The following is a 17,221-nucleotide window of genomic DNA, read 5'->3' as shown; positions in this document are numbered from 1 at the left end:
TGCCTGGAGAAGCTGAGTCACATTAGCTCCATACCTAGGGACTCCGAACAAGGTGGAGACATGTTAGAAAGTCACCATACTGAAAATAGGAGGGTAAATATGCTGAATGAGGAGAGGCCCTCCATACCCTTTTCCTTCATTTGGTGACCACATGGCTGCCAGGCTTATAACCTATTCCCCTTTCTCCTGAGAAGCTGATGCTCTAAATCCAACAGTGCAAAAGTGCACAAATAATTATATATTCACATCATTAAACATTATATCCGGTGTGGCGCCGTAGGATAAGCACTGGACAGCTAACCGCAAGGTCAGAGGTTCAAACCTACAAGCCACTTCTTGGAAATCCTACACAGGGTGATCACTATGAGTCAGAACCAACTTGACAGCACTTAACAACAACAACCTTTAAAAAACTATAGAACTATAGGACAGTTGACCCACAAATAATGTGGGGGTTGGGGTACCGACCCCCTGCACAGTAGAAAATTTCATGTAACTTCTGATTTCCCAGAAACTTAACTACGAATAGTCTACTGTTGATCAGAAACCTTACCAATAACATAAACAGCCAATTAACATGTATTTTGAATGTTATGTGTATACCCACATAAAAGATGCATTTTCAATACAAAATAAAAAGGTATTTTGTAAAAAGTGCCAAGGTTTTCATGGCTTTCAATATAGCTTAGTGACAGTTTTACAGATTGCCTTTTCCTTTTGTTTTTTTTTATGATGGTCCTTACACTGGATTCATTTATCTTGAAAGGGCAGACAACAGCAGCTGCAGATCTCAATCTGCGGCACATAACAAGGAATTCAACTTTTTCTTGTAATGTCATGACTTCTCTGCTTCTTTCTAACAGTTCCAGCATCACTAGTGACACTCTATATGGGTCCCATGATGTTACTCAAAGTTTACAATAGTGCATTCACTACACATGATAAAAAATAAACAAAAACCATAAGATATCACTTTTTACTACAACATACAGTTTAACTAGAAAGATAAACTGTTATGTGAAGATCAGTAGCATCAGATGGTATTTTTTTTTTTAATCTGCATATAAGGGGACCCATTAACTTCAAACCTGTGCTGTTCATGGGTCAACTGTATATATTGACATATAAAGATGTTCATGACACAGAACTAAGTAAAAAGCAATACAAGTCATGTAGAATCAGCACGTGACTGTGAATCACAACATCAGCAGTTCAACTCACCAGCTGCTCCTTGGAAACCCTATATAGGGTTGCACTGAGTCACAGCGGACTCAGTGGAACTTTATAACAACAAATAAATTAATGATCTCATTTAAAAAAATAAATAAAGGCACACACACATGACTATATCCAAACACTGCTAGCTGAGGTTGCAGGATTTGCTTCTCCCATCTTCTTTTGGGTTATTCCTGCAATTTGCCCCACCCCAAAATATGTATTACTTTCATATAACAAAAAATACTAAGAAAAACTAGAATCATAAAAAAACATTTTAGTAGAATATTGTCATTAAACACAGAATCTACTATGGTATATCACCCATTTTGAAGGAGCCTAGTGATACAAATATTAAGCACTCAGTTGCTAACTGGAAGTCAGAAGTTCAAGCCCACCTAGCAGCTTTGTGAGAGAATGTTCTGGAGATACACTCTAGTACAAATTACGGCCTGAGAAACCCTGTGAGGCAATTCTACTGTCACATGGGGTTACTATGAGTTGAAATCAACTCAATGGCACTTATCAACAGCAACTATCACCACCCATTTTCGAAACAGTAATTAAAAAAAAAAAGTCAGTTATAAGCAAACTACCTTCTGCCCCATTGTTTCACATTCAATGAACATCTTCACTGAAAGCAATCTGACTCTGATGCTAAGAGCCAATGACAATGAAAAGAAGCCCGGGAGAGTTTTTAATACTTTACCAATCTTAGAATACAGGAAGGGCAGGAGATACTACTGAATGTGTCTCTAATATAGGCTTCTTTAGAGCTTAAATACTCCAGTGAATGCAAGAACTCCTGCAGAACTCATTAAAACTGTAGAATGTCAGCTCTCACCTGGAGAGATTCTACTTCAGCAGCTTGGAGTGGAGCTAAGGGCCTTGCAGATCAACAAGCATCCCAGGTGTTTCTAATGAAACTGCAGTCCTCCTATAATGCTTTGAGAAACACTGGCATACATGTAAATTAACATTCTCACCAAAACAAAGTAGAAAATTGCCTGCTATAATCTTACCCAAAGAGTCTATTATTAAACTTTTGAATTTTGGACCATCTGTAAGTAAAAAAATATTATCTCACTGTGATTTTAGTTTCCATGTCTCTTCTTATAAAGTTAAACATCTTCTCCTGTGAACCGTCTGTGCATATCCCATGCCTACATATCTTCTGAGTTACTGGTCATCTATCATTTTGTAGGAGCACTATGGTGAATAGCAGCTGGGATCTCAAAAACTCATGAGCAGCCATCTAAGGTGCAACTATTGATCTCTCCATGTGCAGAAAAAAAAAGAGTGATACAAATTTAAAGATGCTTGAAATCAACTAGTTAAATGGACCAATGGCATCTGTGAACATCAGTCACCGTGACTCTGAGACCAGAAGTACTAGAGGGTGCCTGGCTACCACTACCAACTGCTCTGAAAGAGATCACATTAGAAGATCCCAGATACATGAGAGAAAGTGTGGAACAAAACTCAAAATTATGTAAAAACAAAACATGGGTTTACTGTTCAGAAAGGGACTGGAGGAACCTGAGATTATGATACTGTCTACACTTTAAGTTTGAAACAGAATTCACTCTTGTGGCCCAATTTTCAGCCAAGCAGTAGATAGATCTATGGGGGCTTGGGGAAGGAGGTAACTGGAATGATCAATCATTATTAAGATCAAAAGGGCAACATTTACCTAAGGACAAAGCTGAGAAGTTATGGGAAGTAGGGTGGAATGGAAATAACCACAGCGAGGAAGTGGGAAAAATATTGTTACATAGAAGGGATTGTAATCATTGAGATGAAACAAAGTGTATGGTTGGTTGAATGTAAAACTGATAATCTCTATAAACCTTCATTCAATTAACAATAAAAAGTTGTTGTTTTTTTTTAAAAAAAAAGGAAATTGGTCCTTTATCTGTGATTTTGGTTGCAAATTACATATTTTTCCAGTTTCTTTCCACTTTTCATTGTACTGCGGTGTTAGTTTTCCTTGTAGAAATACTTAACACTTAACTGGCTGAAATTTTTTTTTTTTCCTACACAGCTTCTAGACACAATAGTTTGAAAAACCAACCCTTTCAAAAACAGTGATTATTTGTATTATTGAGTAGTGACAACTTCAAAACCATTGTCAATTAACAGCTTAAAAGCTGGGTTAGAAACCTAGGCAATGTAACTCTACACTACTTTTTGTGTTTCTTCAAGGAACTTATAAACTAATTGTAAAGACAGAGAAAAACTAGCCTTATGCTAAATGCCAATGTTGTGACATGTGAAATTAGTGCCATAGGAATCCTGAGGCAAGAGAAACCACTGAACTAGAAAAGCAAATGAGCAAGAGAAGAGTACATCTGAGAAAAAGGCTTCCTTTGGAAATCAGGATTGGCCTACACAAAGTCTTTCATTAGTGAATATGCACAGAGGTACATGTATGATTTAAGTAACAATTAGTAACTCATTTCACCATTTTAGACGTTTGATGGCATAGTATCAAGGGAAATATAGTTTCGAGTTAGACTACAGAGGGTTTTGATGGCCTTCTAAGGAGATTAGTATTTATCTGATGAAGATAAAAGAACACACAAGATGGTAAGTCAGTAAGTATTGCAACTAGTGTTACAGTTCGTACACAGAGATTTATTGCAAACAAAATATGTTTAAAACATTTTGATCAGTGGTTGCCTGTAGACAAACTCTCTCAGTAATGCACTAGTTTTAGTTTCATTAGGGTTAGTTAGCCTTCAAAAACAAAAGTCCAATCAAAACAGTGGCTTCTCATCTTCTGCCTGTAACTGAATGGATTTCCTATTAGGGGCATTAGAATTTGCCCCAGGGAAATAGCTTCTAGTAATGGGGCCTTAGGTAGAATCCTGAGCCCCACCCAGAACATTCAGAGTTGGGGCATTCCCACTTGAAAAGACATACAGAAGAACTGGGAGAACAGAAGATTCTTATTGAAAGAAAGACCTACAGAAAAACAGTGGACTGTTGGGCTGTTTTAATTTCAAGCAAGATGTTTGCTTTGGCAGCATTAGAACAAGAAAAGTCAGCCCATCAGGGAAAACCCCCTTCTAGGACTGAAATTTAAAGGGAACATGTGAGTAGTCTAGTATGCTCACTGGTGAACCTAAGTCTACTTGTGAAATGCAGCAATGAAGACCTGGGCTGTGTTTAGCCATGTTCCATCAACATTGACCTTGAGATGAGAGAAAGAAGAGGAAGGGCTGGCTGATCTGACCTTTAGGGAGATGTGTGAACTCCTCAGCCCATGGGCACAGACCTAACCCCTGGGGGCTAGGGCTGAGAGTGAAGCGGCCAGGTGGTCTGAAGTGTAGGGAGGTGTGCATGAACACCCAAACATGCAGCTAGTACCCATAACACATAGCTTGGATGGCTAGTTGACCAGAATGGACCAGATGAAAATGAAGATGTTTAATGCTGTGAGCAAGTATAAATTGCTACAATTTGATGAACTGGACTTTTGCTTACGGATGTAATTGCTCAAAATTCCAAGTGGAATAGAAGGATTCTTCATATTGAGGAACAACCTTGTTTCCTCAGTATACTGGATTGATAAGGATGAGAAAATTTAAACACTGGCTATCAAAAATGGGACACTATAAAGTCATGGAATGGCTGACTTACAAGCTTTCATGAGTGTGCTTAATTCAGAATGAGGTGGATAAGGTAGAATCCCCACTGAATAGTTCTCCTCTTTATCAGATGGATCTGGTGAAAGGGGGTGGGGATGATGTTGATAGGATTCACAACTATAATTGTAGATGTGTAACTAAAGGGGAAAGTAGCTAATCTTTCATTTCAGGAACAAAGGATCCCAGTACTATCAAGAAGAAGAACACGGAACAACAGATCTCTGTGATACAGAGATTGAGGCATAGTCTGAATGGGTAAAAGGGGAAATATTGTGCAGGGGCTTGACTGTCCTGAGGATTTTGGATTCATTTGCCTACTACTATAAAATACACATTTAAGTGAGATAGAAAGGAATACTGGGAAATATTATTACAGAAAGCTTATAAGCCCATCTTCAGCTTATAATTGATTAGAATACCTAAAAAGGGGTGGGTGGGTAAGGTGGTATTAGAATTTTCCCAGTGAAATGAGCTTCATGTTAAGCCTTTGTAGAGTATGGGATCTTAGGTGGAATCCTAAACTCCATCCAGAACCTTCTGAGGTGGGACATTCCCATTAGAAAAGACATGCAGATTAACACAGAGTGGCTAGAGGAACAGAAGACACTTATTGAAAGAAAGACCAGCATGAAAGAAAATGTGCTTCTGTAAATGATCAAGTCCCTTCCATGAAATAGCATACAGCCAGAGTCCTGGTGTGGCACTGTAGGATAAACACTTGACTATAAGGTCAGTTGTAGATTGTGCTCTTTGGACACTTAAATGAACATATATTTTTTGTTTTGTATGTGTACATCAAATATTTTTGCTTTGTTGATTTGTAAAATATAAGATGTAAAAGGGAAAGCCAAGGGAAAAAAGTAGGATAGCTGTTGTTGCAGGGAGGGGATTGAAATCACTGAAATGAAACAAAGTATATAAATTGCTGAATACAAAGCTGATGATCTTACTGTAAACCTTCACTTAATTCTCAATAAAAAGTTAAAACAAAACAACAAAAAAACAGTGGCTCTTGAGGGGATATGCTGCATCAGTTAAATTCAAGGGAAAGAGGTAAACTTAGAAGGGTAAGATGACTATTTTGGGGGACTTCAAAGGGGTACTTTCGATAGACTGTTTCAAAGGATACTGAATAACTACAAGGGCTTATTAGGAAGAAATTTTAAGTAAACTTAAAATGGCATTTGTGAGAAAAAGACCAGGAAAGTTACACCAAAGAAATGTTTTTTGTTTTTTTCCATCATGACAATGTACCTACCATTCTTTGATGTCAGCAAAGGCTAGCCTATCAAGAATTTCACTGGGAAACTGTACTCCAGCCCTGACCTTGCCCTCTCAGACTACTTTTTGTTCCCCAAACTCAAATAACAATGAAGAAAATCACAATTTGTTTCCATCTAGGATGTTAAAATTGCCATTTTGACATAAATAAAAAACCAGAATTCTTCCAGGAAGGATTAAAGAGAAACACCACTTTTTGAAGTATATAGACCTAGATGGAGGATATGGTGAGAAACAATAGCTTCCCATTTTGATGTTTTTGTTTAATAAATGCTTCTGTGGTTTGTAGTAACACTTGACTTACCCTCGTACAGCCAACCATCTATAACTGTAAGAAATTGGTCCCAGGACTCCTTGAACACCAAAATCTGCTTCTGCAGATGATCAAGTCCCTTCCATGAATCAGCATACAGCCTATAGACACATGTACTTTAAATCACCCCTAGAGTCCTGATGTGGCACTATAGGATAAACACTGGACTACAAGGTCAGTTTGAACCACAAGGTCAGTAGTTTAAACTCACCAGCTGCTCTTTGGAAATCCTACACAGGGTCACAGTGAGTCAGAACTAACCCAACTGTACTTAACAACAACATATTATTTATAACTTCTAATACAACATTGTTGTTGTTAAGTGCCATCAAGTCAGTTCCAATTCATGGCAACCCTGTATAGGGTTTCTAAGAAGCAGCTGGTGCATTTGAATCACCTACCTTGTGATTAGCAGTCCAGTGCCTTTCCCACAGCGCTACATTAGCATCCAATACAATGTAAATGCTATGTAAATAGCTCCATAGCCTGACCACTAAATTACCTTGCTTACCCTGCCCCAAAATTTCAAACCACAGATGATGGAACCTGCTGTTAATGGTCCCTATGGATATGAAACCTGCAGATGAGGAATCTAGTTATGGAAAGTAGATGAATTGTTTTACAACTAAATTCTAATTCTACTCTGGAAAAATTCTATACACACTAGGTAACTTAACAGTACATAGCACGAACCTCCAGATGGCCTGAATGTAAGAGTAGGCTAAATAATGTCTATCTGCTAACTTGAATATTCTCTAGATGTCACCATTCTACAAAATAAGTAAGATTTTGTTAGGTTGTTCTTAGGTGCTGTTGAATTGGTTTTGATTTATAGTAACCCTATGTACAACACAGCAAAACACTGCAAGCTCCTGTGCCATTCTCACAATTGTTATGTTTGAGCCCACTACTGCTGCCACTGTGCATATCATTGCACATGGTCCTCTTTTTCACAGAAGCTCTACTTTACTGAGCATGATGTCCTGCAGGGACTGGTCCATCCTAACAACATGACTTAAGTATGAGAGACAAAGTCTAACTGTCTTCATTTCCAAACAGTACTCTGGCTGTTCTGCATTCATGTCAGATTTGATTGTTCTTCTTACAGTCCATGGTACTTTCAATATTCTTCACCAACATCATAATTCAAATGCATTGATTTTTCTATCGTGTTCCCTATTCTTTGTCCACATTTCACATACATATCGTTAAAAGCGGTCAAGTTGGTTCCTCATAGCAACAGGGTTTCCAGGAAGTGGTTGGTGAGACTGAACGGCCAACCTAGAGGTTCAAACTGACAGCGTAGTCCAGTGCTTATCCTACAGCACCACACCTCGTGATTTAACCCTGAAGTGGGTCAGGCACACCTTAGACCTTAAAGTGACATTTTTTGCTATTTAACATTTTTGCAGCAAATCTGCCCAATGCAATACAACATTTGATTTCTTAACTGCTACTTCCATGAGTTTCTGATTGTGGATCTATGAACAAAGAAGTCTTTGACAACTTCAATATTTTCTATATTTATCATTTTATTTATTGGTCCAGTTGTGAGGAGTTTTGTTCTCTTTACACTTCCATACTGAAGATTGCAGTCTTTGATTTTTATCAGTATGTCCAAGTCCTCTTCTCTTTCAGTTAGCAAGGCTGTGTCATCTGCATATCACAAATTGTTAATGAAACTTTCCCCAATCCTCACGCCATGTTCTTCTTCATATAATCCAGCTCTCAGATTATGTGCTCAGCATACAGACTGAATAAGTACTGTGAAAAAATACAATCCTAATGCACAAATTCTCTAATTTTAAATCTTTCAGTATCCCCATGCTCTATTCAAACAATTGCCTCTTGAATTATGCACAAATTCCTCATGAGTATAATTAAGTGTTAAGGAATTTCCAAACTTCTCAATGTTATCCATAGTTTGTTATAAACCACATGGTCAAATGCGTTATCCATAGTTTGTTATAAACCACATGGTCAAATGCCTTTGCATAGTCAATAGAACACAAGCAAACATCTTTTTGGTATTCTCTGCTGTCAGCTAAGATCCAGCTGATCTCAGCAATAGTATCCCTGGTTCCATATTCTCTTCTGAATTTGGCCGTTCCCTATTGCTGTACTGCTGCAACCATTTTTGAATTATTTCTCAGAATATTTTTATTTGCAATATATTATTAATGATATTGTTCGATGATTTCTGCTTTCTCTTGAGTCACCTTTCTATGGAATGGGCACAAATATGAATCTCTTCCAATAGGATGGCCAGGTAGCTATCGTCAAAATTTCGAGGCATAGACCAGTTAGTGCTTTCAGCAATGCATTGGGTTACTGAAAGATTTCAATCTGTATTCTGTCAACTCCTAAAGCCTTATTTTCACCAATGCCTTCAATGTAATTTGGACTTCTTCCTTCAGTACCAATAGTTTTTGACCATATGCTACCTCTTGAAACAGTTGACTATCCACCATTTCTTTATAGTACAGTGACTGCATTTCCCCATCTTCTTTTGATGTTTTCTGCATCATTCAATATTTTGTCCATTAGTGCTGCTGAGTCAGTTTCAACCCATAGCAACCTTGTATAGGGTTTCTGAGGAGTGGCTGGTGAATTTGAACAGCCAACTTTGCAGTTCAAACTGACTTTGCAAATCCAGTGCATTAACCCACAGGGCCACACTAGGACTCTGTTTTGTCCATTGTTGTTGTTGTTAAGTGCTATTGAGTCAGTTCCAGACCCACAGTGACCCTTTATAAGGTTTCCAAGGAGCTGCTAGTGCTTGAACCGCCAACCTTGCAGTTCAAACAGCTTTGCAGTCTGGCGCATTAACTTGCAGTGCCACACCAGGATAGAATCCCACACCTACATAGAATCCTTCAATATTGAAACTAGAAACTAGAAACTTGATTTTTTTTCCTTCATTTTTTTTTTTTTTTCCTGCTTGAAAAATACTAAGCATGTTCATTCCTTTTGGTTTCTAACTCCAAATCTTTGCACATTTCATTATAGTACTTTACTTTGTCTTCTCAAGTTGCCCTTTGAAATTTTCTGTGCAGCTGCTTTACCTTCATCATTTCTCCCAGTCACTTTCACTTGTCTGCATACAAGAGCAAGTTTCACAATCTCTTCTGACATCCATTTTGGTCTTTTTAATGACTTTTCCTTTCCTCATGTATGATGTTCCTGATGTCATTCCTCAACTCCTTTTGGTCTTCAGTCATTTGTGTCTAATGCATCAAATCTGTTACTAAGATCATCTCTAAATTTAGGTGAGATATATTGAAAGTCATAATTTTGGTTCTCAAGGACTTGTTTTAAATTGTCTTCAGCTTCAGCCTGAAATTGCATATGAACAATTGATGGTCTGTTCCACAGTCAGTCCCTGGTCTTGTTTTGGCTGATGACATTAGCATCTCCATCATCTCTTTCCTAAGATGTAGTCAATTTGACTCCTGTGTATTACATCTGCAGTACACCACAATTATAGTTACTGTTTATGTTGTTGAATAAGGTATTTGGAATGAATAAGTCATTAGTCTTTCAAAATTCTATCATGTAATCTCCGGCATCATTTCTATCACCAAGGCCATATTTTCAAACTACAGATCCTTCCACTTTGTTTCCAATTGCCAGTAATTATCAATATATATTAATCTCCGGCATCATTTCTATCACCAAGGCCATATTTTCAAACTACAGATCCTTCCACTTTGTTTCCAATTGCCAGTAATTATCAATATATATTAGTGTAGTGGTTACGAATCGGGCTGCGAACCTTAAGGTCAGCGGTTCGAAACTACCAGCCGCTCCGCGGGAGAAAGATGAGGCTTTCTACTCCCGTAAAGATTTACACCCTTGGAAACCCTGTACAGGGTCGCTATGGGTCGGAACTGATTCGACGGCACTTAACAACAACAACAACAACAATTGATTAAATATATTAATTTCAGACTGAAGAAAATGGTTATTGTTGTTTTTTAGTGGTAGACTCTTAATATCCTCAGCATTAGTGTTAGTAGTTGTTGTAAGCATTAGTGTTAGTAGTTGTTGTACAAGTCTGAAAATTAGTGGTATTAATTTAACTGGTCATCCCTGAAGGTGTACGGATATTAGCCTACCACAGACAGCACTGTACTTCATGATAGATCTTGAAACATACTTCTTTGACAATGAGTACAATGCCATTGCTCTTCACTGTGCCATTCCTAACATAGTAAACCATAGTAAACTGATTCAAAATGGCCAAAATTAGTCCATTTCAGCTCACCAATGCCTAGGATACCGATTTTTATGTTTTTGATGACTTTCCATTTTAAGACTCTATTTTGTACTTTATACATTCCAATTACCATAGATGTTTGCAGCCGTTTCTTCTCATTTTGAGTTGTGCATCATCAGCAAATGAAGGTCCCAAAAGCTTTGCTACATCCACATCATTAAGGTACTTTGAATTGTATTTTGAGTGCCTTCCAACCTGAGGGTCTTATATTTCAGAACTGTAACAATGTTCCATTGCTATTCATAAGGTTTTCTGTTGCAGACCGTGAAGGCTTGGTCAGAGGTTCGAGGCCCTATAGGCCCGAATGTAACAGATCTAGGCACCTGGCAGTTAATAACAAACTATTTTTATTAATTGCAGACATGAAGCCCTTGATATACACAGATAAATGTAATATTTTCCTAAAAATCAAGACTGTAAAATTCCAACAGGCAAAGTTCTTCCCTCAGAGAATTCATTCAAGGTAAATTGGGTGGCTCCCTGGTCTGTTCCAAGGACGATAGGAATGCCCTCCCTAAAGTGTTTCCAGGTGCTGCCTATTCACCTAGGTGCCTCTTTTCCTGAAGAACCTCCCAATCCTCCCTCCATTTGAGGCTAGGTGCTAAAAGGTATGTTAATTAAGCTTGAGAAACCAAGTTGCTGTAGTGAGATTCGAACCTGCAAAGTATGATGTAAAGTTGCCTAAATGTCTGGAAAAATAAGATTGACAGCTGTATCTTGTCTTAGTCCCCTCCTAACTTTGTGTAAAGTATCTCCCCTAAATAAAAGGAAGGCGCAGAACGAATCCAGGTGCATTACGACTGGCAAGGCATGCCTTACAGCATGCAGGGGGCACAATCCAGCCTTGCAACCATACTGCCTGTTTAGCTAAGATGTTTACTATGCAGGATATTACAGCCTTCGTGGCTGAGATGTTTGCAACGCAGGATGGGCCTGATGCCAGTCCAGCATTCACTCTGGTTTCAGAGTGTCTCTTTGCATCTCTGTGTCTCTTTTGCTATCTCTATCGCTGCTAGATCTCCCCTCCTCGTGAACCAAACACTCGTGAACAACACAACTATGTCGAGGCAAGTCCCGGCAGTTTTCAGTAGCTAACTTTTCTCAGAAGTGGTAGGCCTTTCCTTCTTTCTAGGCCTTTTTTGTGTGGAAGCTTCACTGAAACTTGCCCCCATGGGTAATCCAGCTGTTATTTAAAATACCAGTGGCATAGCTTCCAGAATCACAGCTACACACAAGCCACCACAGTACAACACACTGACAGAGGAGTGATGGAAATAATATATAGAAGATGGCAAAAAAAAATTGTGGCACTGTAGTATAAGAACTGGACTGCTCCTTGGAAACCCTATATAGGGTCACTATTAGTCAGAGCCAACTCAATGGCACTTAACAGCAACTACTAATTTAAAGGCTGGCAGTTTGAACCCACTCAGTAGTACCATGGATGGCAAGCCTGTTTTTCTAAAATCGGTTTCCTTTAATATTGTTGTTAGCTGCCATCAAGTTGATTCCAACTTATTGTGGCCTCTTTTGCATGCAACTCTCCAGGTCAGTCTTTCAAGGCACCTCTGAGGTGGGGTATATACCGCCAACCTCTCAGCTAGTAGTTGAGCACTTAACCATTGTGCCAGCCAAGGAATGTCTCTCTTTTAAAATTGTTGTTTTTGTTAAGTACTGTTGAGTAGATTCCGACCCATAGCGACCCTGTGCAGGGTTTCTGAGGTTGTGAATCTTCACGGGAGCAGAAAGCCTCATCTTTCTCCACGGAACAGCTGGTAGCTTCGAACTGCTGACCTTAAGATTCGCAACCTGATTCGTAACCACTATCAAAACTTTAAGTAGCAATTCTACTTTGTAACACATACAATTTATGATATTACAGTGGCTTATAAAGGGACTGGACAATATATGGCTTATGAAGGGGTCATCATGGGCCGGAATCAACTTGATAACAACTAATAACAAAAGAGTATGAACTCTATGGTGGAGGTTTATTGAAGTAATTAAAAATAACATAAAATTCCTCTTGGTACATGGAGAAACAATATTGTGTCTATGCCTATTTTTGTTCTAAACATGTCAATGTTTACTTTTGTCAATATTATACTACAGCTAAGAATGATAACTGTATAAAATTCCAAGGCACATCAAACTCAGGAATGCTTTAGGAGGTTTAAAATTGTTTTTAATGTGCAGGTGGTTTGTATTTTGAATATCTGGCTTTAAGCATTTAGACAACTATGATACTTCAACTTCAAACAGCTATCAAGGTCAAAAATAGAGTCAATTTAGCCAAGACCACTATTCTTATCTCTTGATCATAGGCCAAAGGGATATATTCAAAAGAAGAGGCTTGTCCTTACAAGTGACTTCAAGGACAGCGACTCTACATTGTTCCTTGTTTACTACTCCCATGGCTAACCTTCTCCATTACCCAAGAATGTCTTTGGTGCTGCTTGACTAAAGTTGTAAATTTTAAAACATTTTTTTTTCCTTCTTGTATCTTGCATCGAAATAGAAACAGTTTAAAGAACTTTAGAACTAGCACAAACTGGGGGCACATGTAACCTTCTTGTCAAACAATGACACTTTCATGAATATTTTATTAAAAATACAGACAAAATATGATCACTGACCTATAATACACACAAAAACATTTCTCTTCCTCACAGCTTCCTTTGATTAATGTAGCTTAGTATTTTTATGTGTGAATTTCAGGCAGACAGAAGCGAGGCTAATGATAATGGTTAACTCAAAATGACTAATATGGCAGCCAGAATCACATCAAAATTAGCAGAATTGATGAAAATTAAACTATTATTTACTAAATCAAACTACTGAAAAATCTATCAAGGAAATGTAATGTAATAGAGTACACTGATCTCTTTTTAATAAATGAATTGTTGTTATTATTGTTAAGTGCCATTGAGTCTGTTTCGACCCATAGGAACCCTGTATAGGGCTTCTGAGGAGCAGTTGGTAAGCTTGAACTGCCAACCTTGAGGTTCAAATGGCTTTGCAGTCTAAAGTATTAACCCACAGCACCATACCAGGACTCCAAAAATGAATTACACATTCATAAATATAAACTGACTTAATCGAAAATATAACACTTACCAGTCATTGATGGTGCTTCTTTTCTCTGCCCTTTATCGTCTACAGTCCCTTCATAAGCCACTGTAACATCATAAATTGCATCTAAATAATTCTTCATAGAATCAAAAGCGACATGAGTTGCCTTTACTCTTGGTGTCAGCACATGTTTTAATACTGCAAGGCCTGAAAAAGAAGTTGATTCAGTGTGGTCATAAATCAGTTACAAAGCAGCTCTATAAGAAAATAATAGACACCCAGCTTGTTTCTAAATTTTCACAAATAGACTAGAATATATTAATGCCACAACCTCATGTCTATAGGGCTTTGTATCTTAAAAGGCACTTGGCACTTGCACATGCCTTTTTCTATTTAATCCAACATTCATTCAATATGCATATATTAAACATTGACACACATGTACAAAACACTATTGGAAGCTGTGGGATAAATAATAGTATCTGTGAAGACGCTTATGACTTATCACAGACTCTTCCATTTTAATAAACATAAACAAGGATAAATATCATTATCCTCCTTTCTGGCTACTGAATAAAGGTGATAGCATCTTGCCCATGGTCATTCAAGATATTTTAGGACTGAAGTCCATTATTTTCTGATTCCTATCCATGATTGAGGAGTCCTGGTATGGCAATGTAGGTTAAGCACTGGACCACTTTATCCAAGATATTCTATTGTGATCCAATGAAAGAAACTGGCAGTGGTAACCAGACACTGTATAATTCTTCTGGTCTCAGGGTCATGGAGGCCGAGGTTTCAATGATCCATTAGTCCTCTACAGTAATTCTTTCTTTGCATCTTTATTTTCTTATCCATTCTTTGCTCAAGACTAGGGGATACCAATCGTTGACTCTTAAAATGGCCACTTGCAAGTGTTAAGCCTCTAGTAGGTTGTAGAACATTGTCTTTGTTCACTATTTTATGTCAATTGATCTAGATGTCCCCCTGAAACTGTGGCCCAAACCCAAGGACTCATTCCATTCCCTCAAGTTGTCTGGTATGACTAAGAAGCTCCCATAACCCTGTTCCGTTTGCTCTTCTGTATACACAGATATATTTGCAGCATATCTAAATACTTACGTAAAAATATCTTCTGGCAAGCCTATATATATATTCATGGGTAATCCCAGTTGCCTTCTAACACCTAGTTAGCTTGAATGTCTATGTAAATTGACTTGAATATTATTTCATCACCCCAAAAAAGATAACCACATTACCCATTAAGGAGTCCCAGTGTGGCACTCTAGGAAAAGCACTGGACTGCTAACAAACACCAAGCCTGAGAGTTCAGATCTACCAGTCACTCCTTGAAAATCCTATGCACAATTGCTATGAGTAGGAACTGACTCTACTCAACAACATTACCCATTGGAAGACACCCACCTTTCCTCCTTCCACTAGTCCCTGTCTACCATTAATTTATTGTTGGTCTTTATAGATTTTCCTATTCTGCACATTTCATAAAAACAAAATAATACAAAATGTGTTTTTGTATTTGGCTTCTTTCACTCACCACAACGTTCTTGAGGTTCTTCCATGTTGCAGCACGTTTCAGTATTTCATTTCTTTTTATAAGTAAATAATATTCCATTATAAGAGTGGACATTTTTATCTATCAATTGATGAACATTTGGATAACTTCTAATGTTCGTCTATTATGTATACTGCTCTTCCAATCAGTTGGCCAGGTGGCTATTTCCAAATTTCTTAGCATAGATGAGTAAGTTCCTCCAGGTTGCATCAAATTGTTGAAAGAGTTCAATTTGCAGTACATCAATTCCCAGAGTCTTGTTCTCTGCCAGTACCTTCAGCGCACATTAAATTTCTTCCAGCAACACTACTGGCTCTTGATCATGTGCTACATCTTGAAATGGTTGAAAATCAACCACTTCTTTTTGGTACAGTGAGTCTGCATTCTTACCATTATCTTTTGATGCTTTCTGCATGAGTCAGTATTTTGCCCAAAGAATCCTTCAGTATTGCAAGTCAATGCTTGAATTTTTTCCTTAGTTCTTTCAACTTTAGAAATATTGAGCATGTTCTTCACTTTTGGTTTTCTAACTCCAGGTCTTTAAACATTTCATGATAAATACTTGACTGCCTTTTTATGCTGCCCTTTCAAGTTTTCTGCTCAGATCTTTTACCAACTCATCTCTTCCATCGGCTTTAGCATCTCTGTGCTAGAGAGCAAGTTTGAGAGTCTCTTCTGAGATCCATTTTGGTCTTTTCCTTCTTTCCTGTTTTCTTAATGATCTTTTGCTTTCTTCCTATATGATGTTCTTGATGTCAAACCTCTTCTGGTTTTCAGTCATTAGTATCGAATGCATCAAATCTGTTCTTGAAATAGTCTCTAAATTAAGTGGGATATATTTTTGTTTTTGTGTACTTGTTTTAATTTTCTTCAGCTTCAACCTGAAGTTGCATATTCCACAGTCTGTCCCTACCCTTGTTTTAGCTGATTATATGGAGTTTTTAAACTGTTACCTTCCACAGATAGTCAATTTGCAAGTCATTGGTCTTGCAAAATTCTGTCATGCAATCTCCAGCATTGTTTCTAATCAAGAAGGACATATTTTCCAATGACTGTTTTCATCTTTTGCATTCCAATCACCAGTAATTATCATTACATTTTGATTGCATGTTTGATCAATTTGTGACTGAAGAAGTTGAAAGACTTTTTCCACTTCATCATCACTGGCTTTAGTGGTGTGTAAATCTGAGTAATAGTGGTATTAACTGGTTTTCCTTGTAGGCATGTGGATATTAGCCTATCACAGACAGCATTATACATCAAAATTGATCTTTCAATGTTCTTTTTGATGATGACTGTAATGCTATTCTTCTTCAATTTGTCATTCCAGGAATAGTAAACCTCCCAATTATCAGATTCAAAATAGCCAATACCAGTCCATTTCAGAAGTTCACTAATGCCTAGGATATCAATGTTGATGAATTTGCTTTCATTTCTGACAACTTCCAATTTTCCTAGATTCATACTTTATACATCCCATGTTCCTATTATCAGAGGAAGTTTACAGCTGTTTCTCGTCATTTTGACTTGTGTCTCATAAGCAAAGGAAGATCCTAGAAGCTTTACCCCATTCATGTCATTGGGCTCAACTCTACTTTGATGAGGCAGGTCTTCCCCAGTTGTAGTTTGAATGCCTTGCACCTTGAGGGGCTGATATTCTGGCACTGTATTTGCCAATATTATGGAATTCTTCATCATATTTCAACATTCAATATTCTGTTACTACATGACAGGGTTCCACTGATATTCATAAGGCTTTAATTGGCTAAACATTCAGAAGTAGTCTGCCTTTTCTTTATCTAGTCTTAGTTTGGAAGCTCAGTTGAAACCTATCC

General features: G+C 37.8%; 1 protein-coding gene across 1 annotated transcript in view; it reads right to left on the bottom strand.

Annotated features, from left to right (window-relative positions):
- Positions 1 to 17,221, bottom strand: part of AGPAT5 (1-acylglycerol-3-phosphate O-acyltransferase 5) — a 130,459-nt gene that overhangs the window by 7,639 nt on the left and 105,599 nt on the right. Inside the window, exon 6 of the mRNA XM_006864319.1 lies at positions 13,859 to 14,020. Coding sequence (XP_006864381.1) covers positions 13,859 to 14,020 — 162 coding nt within the window. The remainder of the gene's footprint in view (positions 1 to 13,858; positions 14,021 to 17,221) is intronic.

Source organism: Chrysochloris asiatica, unplaced genomic scaffold (genome assembly GCF_000296735.1).
Source record: "Chrysochloris asiatica unplaced genomic scaffold, ChrAsi1.0 scaffold00064, whole genome shotgun sequence".
NCBI classification, from domain to species: Eukaryota; Metazoa; Chordata; class Mammalia; order Afrosoricida; family Chrysochloridae; genus Chrysochloris; species Chrysochloris asiatica.
The sequence above is the reverse complement of the archived record's forward strand: the minus strand, read 5'-3'. Positions and strand labels throughout refer to the sequence as shown.